At 40.9% G+C, this 15,284-nt stretch overlaps 1 protein-coding gene across 10 annotated transcripts in view; it reads left to right on the top strand.

Moving 5' to 3' along the window:
* TBXAS1 (thromboxane A synthase 1) overlaps positions 1-15,284 on the top strand; it is a 265,426-nt gene that overhangs the window by 151,756 nt on the left and 98,386 nt on the right. For all 10 annotated transcript variants that reach the window (XM_074539045.1, XM_074539043.1, XM_074539047.1 and 7 more), the window contains one exon: positions 9,409-9,525. In XM_074539045.1, the coding sequence (XP_074395146.1) occupies positions 9,409-9,525 (117 nt within the window). The remainder of the gene's footprint in view (positions 1-9,408; positions 9,526-15,284) is intronic.

The raw sequence follows: 15,284 nt of genomic DNA, 5'->3' as shown, positions 1-15,284 counted from the left end.
GTGCTACATGGCAACTTGGAAGACTGATAGAAACCCTTTGAATTGTTTTTCACCTTTGGTCATAGTTAGCTACTTAGCCACTTGTTTATTTTCAGTGTTTCTTGGTGCTTTGAGATTTTAAGCTACACAGGCCTGTATATAATTTTATTTCTGTATTGCAGCACCTGAGTGAAAGAAGTCAAACTAAAATTGTCAATAAAATATGAAGCACATGAAGAAGTGACATTTCTTATATATACTTTTCTCCAAATAAAAACGCTGCTTGCAATTGATATTTTTAAACTAAGCCCTTGCTAAGCCTCCCCTTCACCTGCCTCTCTTACCTCTGCTAGTGACCAGAAGGTCCTAAGCATTTAACCCCTATTTGAGGAGCTTAATTTGATAATACAGATTTAAAGCTCTTGCTCAGCCATAGCTAATGTTCTGAGGTACCTCAAATCCCTTGGAGCTGCTGATTTCAGCAACTGAAATCAACAAATGGAAGCTTAGCAGTTTCGAACCTTGTCCAAGGTAGGAGATCTATGAATATGATGTTTTGAGAGGAGATGGCCCTCACGTGTGCCTTTGAAATGGGCTGGTGGCTCAGGCACTGCAGAAAATGTAACAGCAATAAACATGGTTCTTTGAATCACAAAGTGGTGGAGCCAGGCTGCACCAGTGCAGTCCACCATGACAAATTGCCCAGAGTGCAAGGGAAAGAATTTCACATATTTACCTACTGGAAATCATTCCAAGGCAGTCCTCTCACCTCTCTGTGAAGTACCCCACCTAGAAACTTATGGGTGATTTATGCACTTGCAGCCTTATTTGTTGAATCAAGGCCAAATCCTATGACCATTCATGAAAGTGAAGTTAGAGAATCTCTGCAGCCTAAGAGGCCTCAGACCATCTTCCCCCTGACCTGTACTCCTGCTGTAATAATTGTTTCCTTAATTATTCTTATTTCCTCATTTTTCTTCCTATCCTTATCCACAGGAAGGAGTTACAACTTTTTCCCCTCACTGTGGCTTTTGTTCTGTCAATGATCATTTGAAAGTGGGTTGCTACCATGACTTCTTTCACTCTGCAGTTATAAGAAAGAGAGTAATCCCTGATCACAGCTGTAGTGACCTCTCTTCTGGAATATGTTTTGTCATTACGTCCATGAGAAGAAAGATGGTGAGACCTTAAGGAAATGTAGCACTCTTCCTACATTGCTGTCATGGCAGCTTGGATAAGTCTGTACTCATTTTGGTGAGCTTTTTCTGAGGTATCTAGCTGCACACCCAAGGCATTTGAGTCAGCAGCCAAGAGGACAGGCAGTGGGATGGTAAGTGGTACCTACAATCTCTCTTGGTGTTCTCCAGAAGCTTTAAGGTTACTGCAGATGTGTCCCTAGATGAGCAGAGCATGGAATTCAATGTGAATAAAAGACCTAGCCAACGTTCTTATGGACATTGCCTGTCATTCCTACATATGCCAATGACTGAAAGAATGGCAATGTATGTGCACCAAAAGTTATGAGGGACTGCTTTTTTTTCCAGATTCTCTTTATATACTGTAAAAGGAACTTTCTGGTCCTCAACCTTTCCTTGAAGAGAAGTGTGTATAAACAGAGAGGCTTTTAATAGTCTTATAACTTTATCCAATATTAAAAAGTCCAGTTATGTCAGCCGGAAAGTGGCTTTAAACATGTTTAACAACTGCTTCTCAGCAGAAACTGTCTATAGAGTATGGGTTCTCTAGTACAACCTGAGTTTGTTTATAATACCAAAATTATTAATTAATTAGGAGCAAGTACTTTTTTCTTTGCTTTGATTGTTTTGATCCCAAATGTGCAAACTGACCACCATATGCAAACTCATGAATGCATGGGCTTAATTTTGGCGTTGCTTGCACCAACAAATGGAACGTGTGACTTGCATCAGTTTGGGTCAGACTGCAGGAGGCCATATGTGTTTGTTTTAGCAGTTATGGATGGTTATATTTACCTCATTGCAATGACTCGCTTTGGTTTCTATTGACAAAACCATGACTTAAGGGAAGACAAGAACAGATGTTTCCAGGCTGCTTGCCACTGAGGGGAAAAATAGCCAGTATTTGCTTGTAAGCTGGGGTTGGCTGTGCCATTTTTCCAATGGGTAATTAGGAATAGTAGTTATTACTTGTTGAAGATGCTGACTTGATAACAAAAGAACCTGCTTGGAGATGCCTTTTTGTATAGTCTGATCTATAGAGTAGAATGAAAGACAATTGCTGTAATCACTGAAACCAATTCTACCCTGTCACACTCTTTTGAAGAACCTTAATGACCAAGGAAAACCTAAAAGCTTAATGAAATAGATAATCCATGGGCATTTTCTCCTCTTCTCTGCAGGCATGTTGATTTCAAATTAAGCTGAAAACTTTTACTAGACACTTTTATGAAATTGCAAAGCAATATGAGCATTTTGGAGTAAGTTTGGTGATTTTTGTTTCCCCTCTGAAGCTGTAAGATCACCTTCTGAGTAACACATACTAAAATCAAACTTGTTTTAGACTGATAAAGAAGAGGGGACAAAAGTGTAATATACTATTAACAGAGTTGGTGATCTGGGAGGGTTTTGAGCAATGTGTTTGTGAAATAGTGTCTGTTACCACTAAAATTAAATAATTTTAAATTAATTTTAAATTTTTAATATTAATTTTTTTTAATGGGCAAAGAAAGATTGATTTCAGCTGCCTGGGAGCAGCAGTGTGGGATGTGTGGCATCTGAAGATTTGGAAACAGAGTTTTGGAAAGAGAGAGACAACTCCTGTGTGTAGAGTTTCCCTCGGATTTAACATGGATGGGAAGCCCCTCACAGTCACAGCAGAGGGCTGAGAGAGGCCCAGTGGTCTCCCACACTGGCACACAGCCCTCAGTGGGCAATGCCAGCCCTTTGCCCTCTGCAAAGGCTTGGATCTTGGGCTGAGGAGTTGGTCTTGCTCCATTATGAGCAAGATGATTTATGAAGAGAAAAAATTTGCATGCTTTGAAGAGATGTGGCTATAACATCTGTGTATGCTAGGGCCTTCCAGATAGAAACAGCCATGAGCTACGGCATATGTGACATAAATGAGCTCTGTTTTGGGTTTTGCAAACATGCAATGCAGTACTTTCCTGGCTCAGTCAAAAGCCACCACACAATATGTCGTTGAATGTCATGAATAAAGGGAGAGCTGAGCATTACTTAAAACACCAAGGAAGTTGCAAGGAATATCCTGTATCAGTTTACTAACAGGGAATCTTTAAAGCTAATATATGGAGGCATCTCCTGCCTTCCCACTTTCATGATCTACTTACTGCAAGCTTGGTAGGATGTATTCCTGGAGATATCTCAGGGATTTTTTTTCTGTTGCCTTTTTTAAGAGCAAGTGTTATGTTGATCTGTTAAGTGTCACGCCACTGCCACTGACTGGATGAAATACCATATGGGCAGTTCATGGGTTTGCTGGTTCCACCTGCTGGCTGAACTGGTGGTGATGACCTGTCAGTCAAGGGGAGTTGAATGAGTAATCTTAAGAACAGATTTTATTATAATTCCTGTCTGAGGCATGGGGATAGTGTCTTGTCTTCAAGCTACGAACTTTCTATCTCATTTTTTATTAACTTTCATTTCATTAAATAAGTTTAAAAATGCAATTTCTTAAACAGGATGGTAATGTCTAATCACAAGGGCCTTTTTAGCAAGAAAAGGGCATTAAACCTTTTTGAAAATAAGAAGATGAACAAGTTAACCCAGTGATGTGCAAGCACTTCTGCTCATTGCTTCTGGAACATGCCTTGGGGAGGAAGCCATCCCACACTGGGAGAAGGATGACCCCCCCACACTGGGAATTTACCCCAAAAATTTCCTTAAAATGGGAAAAGTGAAGGAACCCAGAGTTAGATTTAACTCTGGATACTGAAACCCCCCTGGGTACTGAAGAAAGGCTGAAGGAGAGGGGAGCAAATGGCTCTCATTGGTGTGGGCTGCAGGGTTGAGATTGGGGCTAAAATTCAGGGGAGTGTGGGCATGGGATTCCAGTTAAAGCTGGATCCCACAACAGCTGTGGGACTAGAAGAAAGCTTACATGCAGGCAAATGCTGTTTGCTAGGCATGACTAATGCCAGAATTAGTGCTGGAGTTACTGTTTGGATTTGGGATTTTGGGTGCTCTAGAGCTTATCTCCTTGTTTGAATCTGAGCAGACTGAGTGCTGGCGTTTTACTGCTGTAGAAGTAAATTGTTTTTAATTGGTTTTGTTAGGAGTGGGCTATGATTAAGTCTAAGTTTAAGATAATAAAGTGTCTGAGGTTTTGTTTTTTATAGAGTTTTGTTTCTCACTGTGTTGTCAGAGCACATGGAGAAGATTAGCAGCTAGTTCTGAGGAGGTGAGTGGATTTTAGAGGTCTTTAAAGGTACCCTTTAGCTTCTTTGAAGATTCATCTCTTTAGGATAGAGTGCATGGCTGCATTAACTACCTTCTGCTGGGAAAACTTTATTCCTCATTTTTCTGCCAAAAGAAATAAGAAGAGATGTCTAAGGGAGCATAATGGTGCTGTTACCCTTCTTTCTGCTCTAGGCAATCATCGCTGTCTGCCAAAGGTTCAGTCATTGCTGTCTGCCAGAGTTTCAGTCTAGCCTGCTAGTGACAAACTTGGGAAAGGAGCAAATATTGTTTGAATCACAGAAGGTTATAGTTTTACTCCAAGATAAAACAGGGGCAGGATATTAGTGCATGAATAGGTCCTACAGATATCCATTTGACATGTTTCTTAGCACAGTTTTGCTGTGTATTGATTAGTTGTCTCCCAGGCATGGCCTGAGCACAGTTCAAGAGAAGAACATGTACAATGACCAGAAGCAATTTGGATATTTCCACTGTTTTTGGGAAAGGGATTTAACTTTGGGGACAGGGGATGTTCTGTTCCACTTCGCCTTAGAGCTAAAGATTCACTTGCTTGAATTATTTAGTGACACAGAGGAAGCCAAACTGACTCATGACAAACAAGCCAATAACTGGGTCTGAAGGGTCATCCTGAGGAGCACCTTGTGGGGGAGGGAATTCTTGCATCAATTGTAGAGAAGCCACTCATCTGCAAATATTATTTCATTTTCTCTTTTAAAAGCAACAATGTTTTAAAGGATTAGTTTGCAAGCAAATCAATCCAATTTTCCTTGTTGTGGTTGATGGCATGTCTGTGAATGTGGGAACTCAGCAGCACTTGCAGGTACACTGCAAGAGATTACCATGCTGCCAGTAGTTTTCATGGAGCATTGCTGTACCAGAAATGGTTGATTACACAGGAGAAAGAAGCACAGAGCAGTTGTTCAGTATTTAGATAATGCTAGATGGAACATAATCCTGATTGCCTTTGACTTAAAAACAACCTCCTTTGCTCCCCGAAAACCAAAATACTACCCCTGAAAATATTATGGCTGCCTCCTATGGTAATTTTTTTGGTGATTTTTATAAGCTCAAGATTTTTTACATACATATAGCACTTTGTCCATTTGGAAAGAGATGACACTTCATCTTTCACTGTGATATTTCAGGCTCATTCTCATACCAAATCCATTTTCATTCCTGCTATATGAACCTGCAACACAGGTTATGCAATTAGGAGGAAAGTGTTTGCAGAAACAATAAGGAAAACTTGATAAATGAAATCTGCTATACACTGTCAGTCATGCTGATGGTATTCCAATAAACACAAAAATATTTTTGTGTGCGCAGTTTTAAAGATACAGAGTAAAATAATTTATGGCCAAAGCTGGTTTTCCTTCCTTGCAGCATTTATATGTATATTATATTGTGCACACCAAAATTATGTTAAGGGAGCATTGCTGTCATAAAGCAGAGTGCTAAAAAGGCAATGCTATAGTTGGGGTTGTAGTTATAATATTATAGTTAACAGGCTTTTTGTTCAATAACTGAGTCTGTGAATGTGCTGTATACAGTCTTTATGCAATTAGGAACATTTTTTAGGGTGAATGTTTGGTTTTAGGAAAGGAATTTGCTTTCAAGACAAACGCAGTGGGATTTATATCACATCTGTTATTATCTAAGTGGAGCTTTGTCTTGCAAAGGAGATTTGTCTTATAGAGTGCACAGTTTGGGCAGCCTTCAATTTAGGACTGGATGCAAAATACTTTCCAAGTGTTGCCCTGTAATTTTTTCTGTTTTTCTGTTTTTTTTTTTTTTTTTTTCTTATATGCTATTTAAACCTTGCTTGGAAGACAAAATTGGTAATTTCCTTGTGGGAATTGTTATTCTGCTCTTTCATTGTAGTTCCTGAGTGCCTCAGAAATGTTAATGTCTCGTTAGCATTTCTGAGGAGGTGATGTGATATATCCACTTTATAAGGCAGAGGTGAAGGCTGGTGGTTGAAACACAGGTCTGAGAGTGTTTGCTAATTTGGGGGCTGCACTCAATGACCTGATTTCTTGGACTAATGCATTCACAGGATTGAGGCACTTTCCCTGTTGATGATTTCAGTGAGCACTCAGGAGCACTGCAGTCTGGGTCTCAGGGTTTGAAATGAACACTGAAGATAGAAGGAACACTCCTTTAGTGACCAGCTGAGTCAAGAGTAAGTGTAAATGGCTGCCCTAGCAGCACGGAAGAGCTGTGGAGCAGAGGGTAGCATACAGGACTTTCTGACAGGAAGATGCTCATTTCCAATTGTCTGGAGGCTCTTTGTTCTGATTCCACTGTTCCTTTGAATATCTGTAACAAATGATGGAGTGCTCCACTGAGTGATGTTCTTTCTAGCTGCCCTTGTGATCTTCAGGAAAGATACCTACTGACAAATTAGAAAACAGATTATTTATTTAAAGAGGCTCTTCAGAGAAAACAGTCCAGGATATTTCAGCTCTGACAGCCTGTCCAAGGTTTCCCTTGTTATTGTACAAAATAGAATATTCTATACATACACTATAAAAGTGCCCTTATTTTGTTTTACCGTTGTCATGTAATGATGACAGTAGTCAATATCTTCCTTCAGTTTAATATGTACTTTTCTACTTGAAAGCTGCTCATCTTTGCTCAAAACTGGTTTGTAGTGCTGTCCCAGTGACATTAGTTTACTATACTAGAGGGTGTTGCTGAGAATGTAAAACTATCCCATTAGCCTGTTTGCAATATAAAATAGGCTTCTGCTTTTTACAAGCTTATGCAGTGTAGTAAGAATTTGGCAAGTGTAAAGGAAAAAGGTGTTAAGGAGAGCTGGCAGCTCCTTAAAGAAATGATATTAAGTGCAAACTCTTCCAATAAGGAGGAAAGTTAAGGAAGTGCAGTGGAAGACCAGCATAGCTAAACTGCCAGTTCTTCATGGCTCCTGAAGAGAAGTTGTTTTTTTACAGAGTGGAAAGTAGGTCAGATTTCCAAGAAAAAAGATTAAAAAATAGCATGTAATGGCAATAAAGTCAGAAATAGTGAGGCACAAAATGATATTAAAGAATCCATGTGTGTTACAGGTTGTAAGAATTCATTTTTCGTGCACTGCAGTAATGAAAGAAGGACTGAAAGGAAAGGTCAGAGGACAAAAGGGATCAATAGATGGCATTGAGATGGCCAAAATCATTGGTTTGTTTGGGTCTCCCCCAGTAAAATGGACACGGTTTCTACTGATAACTTGGGGAACTGTACTGCTGCTGCAATATCCAGAAGATCTCACATGCACAAATGAATGTCTCTGTACCTCCTGGTAACCAGAGAAGAGCAGACCTTCTGCCCACACCCATCAATCTTAGAGTGGTTTTTCTGGAGGATATTAGTGTACAATGCCTGAAATGTATTTTGGAACAGTCCACTGTTGGAAGGCAATGGAGGAGCACAGGGTGCCTTCTTTGCAAGAATTGTTCTGTAATTTTGTTAATGATTTAGATGTTGGCACTGATTATGCTAACAATTTATGTAGAAAGCTGGTAAGGATGAAAGAGGCTATGAAAGAAAGGGCTAAAATTTGAGGTGGTGTTATCCAGTTGCACAAATAATCTTAAAGGGAATGGTCATGGTTCGAAAGGGATACATTCTACATATGGCTCTGGGGAGTAACCAGCTTTAAGGATAAAGGCTGGAGAATAACTTCCTAGGGAGTGATTGTTCAGAAAGAAGTTTGAAAGTTGCAGGGAGCCACAAACCAGTTCATGAGTACAGTGTCATGCTGTGATATGTAATATTCTGGGGTGAATAAGAGGAATATAGCCTGGAAGGGGGGAATAAAATCCTTTATTGCCTGGAGTACCATGTTGGGCCTCAGGGACTGTACCTTAAGAAAGAAGCAAATCAGCAAGACTATGCAGAGGAACAGTACCAACACTGAGCAAACAGTCCTAGAGAGCATGACTGATAAGTATGTGTTGAGTGAAATGGTGTTATGTGGGATAGATGGCTGCAATATGTTTAGTGGTTGTTAGAGCCTTCTGTATGTATGGGCTGCTGCAAACATAGGGAGAATAACCAGACTTCTATGCCTGGACAGCACAAAGACAAAAGTTCCAGCAAAAGGGAGAGATTGTGTTACCATGATAAAAGTAGTGCAGCACTAGAAGAGTTTGAGTGGGGAGGTTATTGAATCTCTGTTATTGGGGGTCTTCAGGAACAATTAGGAAATATCTTCTGACATAGTATGAGATGTAATATTTTGTGCTGTGGAGCTGGACATCTTCTGATTCTTCTTCCAGTCAGAAGTGTGTTGTTTTATGATGTGCTTACTCTTTTGTCTTTTATATCCTTTTACTCCTTGGTGAATATCACTGTTTTCTGGACAACAATTTCTTAGGTGGCAGAGAAGATTCAGTAAATTCACAGTAGTCATTTTGGTGAAGAACTTCATGGAGCAGTGCTTTAAGTTGCTGTATTTGACCAACTGCTGCAGCTATAAGAGTCACAGGCCACAACTTCTTAGTGAGAGTGTTCCTTATAAACAGAGTAAGGACTGGGACTTGCTTTCTAATCACCATGTTTTCTGAAGACTTTTAAAATGCATATAACAGCCTGACTTGCCAGCTGTCACCAGAAATGGTGTCCCCCACCAACACCAGCATGCGGTGTGTTGGCACTCATGTCACACAAACAGGGAGTGTTGACAAGTCCTCTTGCCAGTCACCTTAGAAAGATAGGGAAGATGCCAGTGTTCAGTGAAGGAGATCTCAGGAGAACACCAGGGACATCAGAACCAGAGCAGTCTGAGAAAGGAGCTGGTCCAGGACTTTTAAAGCCCAAGAGAAAATGAGTGCAGCAAAAGAGAAATTTTCTCCAGCCTCATCCATGTTTAGCTTGGTGTTTGGGACTGATTTGAACCTCTCTTCGTGGGGCAGCAGTGCAATGCCTTTCCTGAGCAATCTTCCCAAGTTCCAGAGTCTTGAGTAGCTGTAGTTGCATTTGTGTTAAAATTGAATTATGTTTTCTTTCAACTTAGAAGCCGAAGTTGATATCCAAGCCAATGCTTGATAGCATCCTTTGTCTTCGTGATGACAGATGGAAGTTTGTGCGGAGCCTCCTGACCCCAGCCTTCAGCGATACCAAACTGAAAGAGGTAAGGTGTAGACATTGCCGTTTTCATAATTTAGAAGACTTGTGCAGGCATCTGCTTTATGTAGGTCCATATTAAGGATAGGTAAATCCTGCTACTTTGTGCCACTTTATTTAGACCTGAAGAGCACATGCAGCAGAGCTTCCATATGGCATGGTTCAGATCATAGACGGGTGAAAATCCAAATAGATCATCTGAAGATATGATTCTCTGTCTTCTTCTGTTTAAGTCAGTTTTTCCATGAAAGTATAGCATACTTAAGAAGGACCCTTACCCCTTCCTCTCCTCTGCCCTATTAGGAGTAAGCTTAAGTTCAGGAAAGGTTATTGCTCCCAGTTGGAACATAGCTTTTCTTGATGTGCAGAGTCAGCAACTCTCATGTTAACACAGGAACTGCTGTCAGTCTATTTTCTTTTCTCCATCTCCTTCCCTTTCCCTCTTCCTTTTATTCTTTAATCCTTTCATATAATAAAATAAGTCACTGGAACAGAATGTCATTGCCAGATAAATACCTCTGACTGAAAATAAATGTCTCTGTGCTGACCTGCTGCTAATTTCGTATAAATGTATCAGCATTTCCTCAGCCATGGGAACCCATTACCCAGTAACAAAGTCCTATTCCAGTGGTACGATATCTCTTAATTAACTGTATATAAATGATTGACTGGCTAAAGTCTACTTTCAAAGAGAACTACAAAAACCAACCCCACAACAACCAAACCAAAATCACCTCTTCCTTTTTATGTTTTATTCTGAAAGGGAATCATGCCTCACTCCGGTGCCCGGTCCTGGGTTGTAAAATTTTCCACTGGGCAGACGCTTGTGTTGTTTTGACATGCCGCTGTCGAAATCCACAGTAACATCTAAATGTGTCTGGCTCTCCCAGCTCCATAGACAGCGGTCGCTTAGCAACGCCGGCTGTCACCTCCTTATTATGGTAAATTCTAATTGGCCGCCAGCCTGGCGGAGATGCTGATTAATCACCACTGACAATGCCATTGGTTATGCGCCCTCACATTTGCTCTGTCACCAACTCCATCACAAAATTTCAGCAAGGCAAGGGTGTTTAAATATGCAAGCGATCAGTTGCACATGGCATGGTGGGGAGAGCAGAGTTTTGCATTTTGCTGGCGGAAATTAATCTGCCTTGCTGCAGGTCATCGGCTCTTTGCTCGTGGACTAACAAAAGATAACGCTGCTCTCCCCTCAATTTGTGGAGAGCAACCTTTGCCAGCACCTGCCAGGCAGGCTTGGCTGAGGAGCACGGTGAGGGCAAGAGAGTGGAGCCTCAGGGATCCTGCTTTGGGGCTGGGCTTTGCAGGGTCTGGCCAATCCAACTGCATGGCTTGTTGGTGGAGGTGGACTGCAGGAGTAATGGTAGGAGGTGAAAGGGAGGGCTGGCCAGTGCCTGCTAGCTGTCTTGTGTGCAAGGATTGAGATATTTATTTTTAGCCTGATAATCAGCTTTGTCCGTGCTGCCTCTTCCAAAGCTCTGTGGGAAGGTGTGTGACTGTGCATGGGCTTAGGGTGACCTGGAAATTGTCACTTTCTCCTCCCATTCAGCAGCAAGTGGGAAAAAGAGGAGGGGAGCAGGTCTTTCTGAAAGGTTCAACTTTGCTTTTCTCCCCCACGCCTTCACCAGAAGTCTGTCCATCCCTACACAGACACTTGCAGTAAGCCCATGTGAGATTAGGAACCACTGGTGAACGGATGTGCTACTCAGCCTTGCATTTCATTTTCTACACAAATATGTTAGCAATATTGGGATTTGAAGTTAATGCAACTTAAGTCCTTGCCCATGTGCTTATCCTGCTGTTGCCTAATTTAGAAGCCATACCAACACTTCACAAAGGAAATCAATGCTCATTAATTATGATCTCACTTTTTAGCTCTCCCATATTTGGTACTCTCTCAGAACCTTTACAGCAGCATGGAAACAAAAATACCATGTTCTAGTATTGGCCATACTACAGAGTATCCAGCATTATTTGCAAGACATCCTGTTTATAATAAACCCTTCCTCTCTGCTTTGAATTACAAACACAAATTTGGTACTAATTTATAGCATAAGATCCCAGATATGCTATTTTATACATATTTATAAATATTACTAGGACATTCCTTATTTCTCCTTCCATGATATCAATTCCTTTGGCAAAATCCCACACCAAAGTCTTCCACTCTCTTCGCTCTGGATGATTGCCTTAACTTAGTTCCTCTGTGCAGACTCCACAGTAATGCTGGAGACACTGCAGACCTCATGAGTGTCTTTGGAAAGGGGTTCCCCTTGAGTGCTGCAGCCCCTGGTGCCACTCCAAACATAGGCTTGTCTGTCTGGATGCTCTAGAAAAATTGGGAGCTCCTAGCCTGTGACAGAGCAACAAGTGTTAACAGCTCCTTGCATTCAGATGAAAGATGCACCAAGGGACAGAGAGTTCAGAGACACAGGTTCCTGATATCTCTGTTTCAGAAACTCAAGAAAGGACAGTTTCAAAGCTAGCAAGAGTGAGAAGTGAGAAGCCACCTTGGCCTGGCTGCTGGAGGACAAGGCTCCAGACAGAGCTAATGTGTATTGCTAAGGTTTAACCTGCAGTGCTCCACAGAGGCACCTGGGGCTGTGGGCGGAGGTGAGCTTTGCCCTTGTCACTTCAAAGAAGTGGTGTAATGTCACTGAGAAGTTCACTGAGCTTGAGGAATTTCCCTGTAGTTTAGCAAATATCTCCAACAGCCAGCCAGCAAATGATGAAAAGATGATTCCAGAAATTTTGAATTTTTCAAAGTTACAGGAAATGAACTGAAACTAGAGGTTATAGAGTTGTTGGATAACCAATATAGTGATTTCTGTGTGTCTGCAGAGAGTTGCTTTAGTAACAATTTTCAAGAGTTTCTGACAGCTTTCTCTTTTTTCAGTTTGTCTTTAAAAGCTGTGCACCATTTTGCTCTTGCTTTTATGGATTTCAATGTCTTGGATGTTCTCCCTTTTTTTAACAAGCATGTAAAGATTACTAAAGGAGTCCACTCCAGGTGGAGGAAGATTTGGCTGGATAGCATTGAACACAAATACTACAGTGGTGGTGAATAAAGCAATAGACTTACAAGCTTGATCCTGCAGTAAGATTGGAGAGCATCCATGTGAGATGCCACTGGAGTTGGTAGCAGATCTAATATAATAAGCTCTTTCCAGTAAGACCCCTGAATGAACCCCATAGTTCCACTGCTGTGGGAGCACTAAGAATGAGAAATGAGAGACAGGAGGCAGGAAACCCAAGAAATGTCACTTCCCTGCCCTTGACTGCCTGTGGGTGATCTGACAGAAGCTACTTAAATTTTCTGTGCATGAAACAACTTTTATCTCTTAAGTGGGAACAACACCAATCACTGCAAGTTGATCCGAGATAGAATTAATGAGGAATTGGTGAATTATAATACCTAGAGGCTCTAAGTAATAGAAACATTTCCCAGTGTTCCTGTCATGCTCTCCTCAGCTGTTATGTATTGAAACAAGCTGACATGTTAGTGATCTTGTTGTACCAACTTTGATTCCCTATTTAGTATTTCTTATTTTGTTCCTCTTCTTTTTGCTGTGGTGCCTATGATGATCCTGCAGTTCTGGACCTGTTGTCAGACTTGATAAATAGCTCTACTCTCTTTTACAGCCAACACCAGCAGAAAACCTATTGATTTTTATTTATTGTGATGGTGCTGCAGTAGTCTTGTCATCTCCTATCAGTATGCCAGGAATCCTTTCCTCCATTAACAAACCATTTAAACAAAACAGAACACAGAAATTAAAGAAGAGAGCACAGCTTAATGTAGTAGTGTCCTAAATAACCTGTGAAGTGGAGTTTGTGTTGAGGCATTTCTTTCAAATAAAGGGAGACATAAAGCAGAACTTGTAATAACATGGCAGAACAGTGCAGAAAATCCTGTAGTGTCACTCTCAGGCATGGAGATCTCTCATGTCCTACTAGGACATAAGATCTGACAGTCCACCCATTAAGGTTTCCTTGATTTGCTGTTAGTCTGTGCAAATTGGTCAAAGGCATTTTGGGAGTGTCTCTGGAATCTGCTGTTGTTGCTAAACAAAGCAAATGTGCTCACATAAGGTAAAGCAAATCGCTAATGTAAAAACTGGTGTAAAAATATGAAATGTGCATAAACTTGAGCCACAGGCCACCGTCTTGTTGAGTTGCTTATTTTGGTAAGTTGTGCCCAGGAATAGCACTTTCAAGTGATAGAAACAAATAATTTCACAAAACATCTTCCTGACACTCTGCTCTTTTTCTGGTTTTATTCAGGGACTTGAAATCTGAAAGAGAAGGAATTCTTGTGTTAGGGATGTATTCTTTCTCCTTCTCCCTCATTTCTGTTTCATAACATTTGTGGGACAAGAGGCCCAATACAACTTGTGCTTGCTGTCTGTGAACAGTAAAGTCTCCAGTGTGTCTGCTTACAGTGAATATGATCCAGCCTTCTAGTTTTTAGTTTGGATGCTAATAATGAGGGGAATAATAATACTGATGAATACTGAGGGCCACATCTAACTAGAGGAATGTGACTCTGATGCCTTTGAATAGTGCAAAGATTCACATGCACTGTGCATATGCAGAATCAGAAGCTAATTGTTGTTATGTGCCAAACAGCATATTGGCAGGATTTATACCGCAAAGCCCCTGGCATCATGAAAACCCTAACCCCAAATGCTCTTCTTTGGCAGAAAGAAAGAAATTTGGACTCTGGGCTACTCTTGCTATTAGATAACTGTCAGATCAAATATTTACAGGGACCATATTGTTTAGATTTTTCTTCATCCTGTTACTCTCAGCCAATCTGAACACAAAGCAGCTGAGGTTTATTTACCCACCAAGAACTGAATCTCAGGCAGGTTATGCAGGTTTTATGTTCTGACTGGCAAATCAGAATAAATGGGAGGTAACTGATACCCACGGCAGTGTAGATCAACATGTCAAGTTTCTATGCTTGGTATAGTTCACCTCCCCTGACACTACTTTATTTTTCTTGACAATCAGACAAAGATTTTGAGGGGTTATGAGACTTAAGAATGTTTCAGTTTGTGGTCTTTGTAGCTTGCAGTTTTGCACTAATTTATGTCCCCCAGGGGAATAAAAAACCCAAACCCAACCTAGGATTCCAGATTAGATATCCCCTGTAGCTTTCATATACAAATAATTGTTTTATTGACATGAATCTGTTATTGTCATGCTAACAGTAAATCAAATCCATGTGCCCCCCTCCTTGTTTTCCTGGTTAGATTTACTAATAAAAGTACCTCATGGCTAGGAATGAATTGAAGCAGTATTTCTAGAGGGTGGTGCAATGTGCAAAGTGCAGAGGTGCTGTGGGGATGCCCGGGCCAGAGGTACGTGCCCCTGATGTCTCTGCCAGCTGTTGAAAAGTGATAGCAACCAGCTGGCTGGTTACAGATCTGGTGATGTGATGAAGAATAAGAGAGAAAAAAAGGCAATAAAAGGAAAATCTGAAATGATCACCATCTGTTTCAGAAACATCATACCTGTTAAAAAACTGATTTTCATTTTCTTCTCCTTGGCTGGTTCAGTTCACTAGGGGGGGCTGGACCCAGAGATTATGAAGTATTTCACCTTGGTTGAATCTGTTGAACAGATATGTATTAATTTTGTTGAAGCTGCTTTTGAGAAGAAGCTTGCTGCAGGGGACTTTCTTTGGAAATCCAAAAGGTGAAGAAGGCTGCCACATAACTGCGGTGTGCACCTCCCAAAAGT

Source organism: Zonotrichia albicollis, chromosome 4, assembly GCF_047830755.1.
Source record: "Zonotrichia albicollis isolate bZonAlb1 chromosome 4, bZonAlb1.hap1, whole genome shotgun sequence".
Taxonomy (NCBI): Eukaryota; Metazoa; Chordata; class Aves; order Passeriformes; family Passerellidae; genus Zonotrichia; species Zonotrichia albicollis.
Note: the sequence above shows the minus strand (reverse complement) of the source record. Positions and strands in the feature narration are given on the sequence as shown.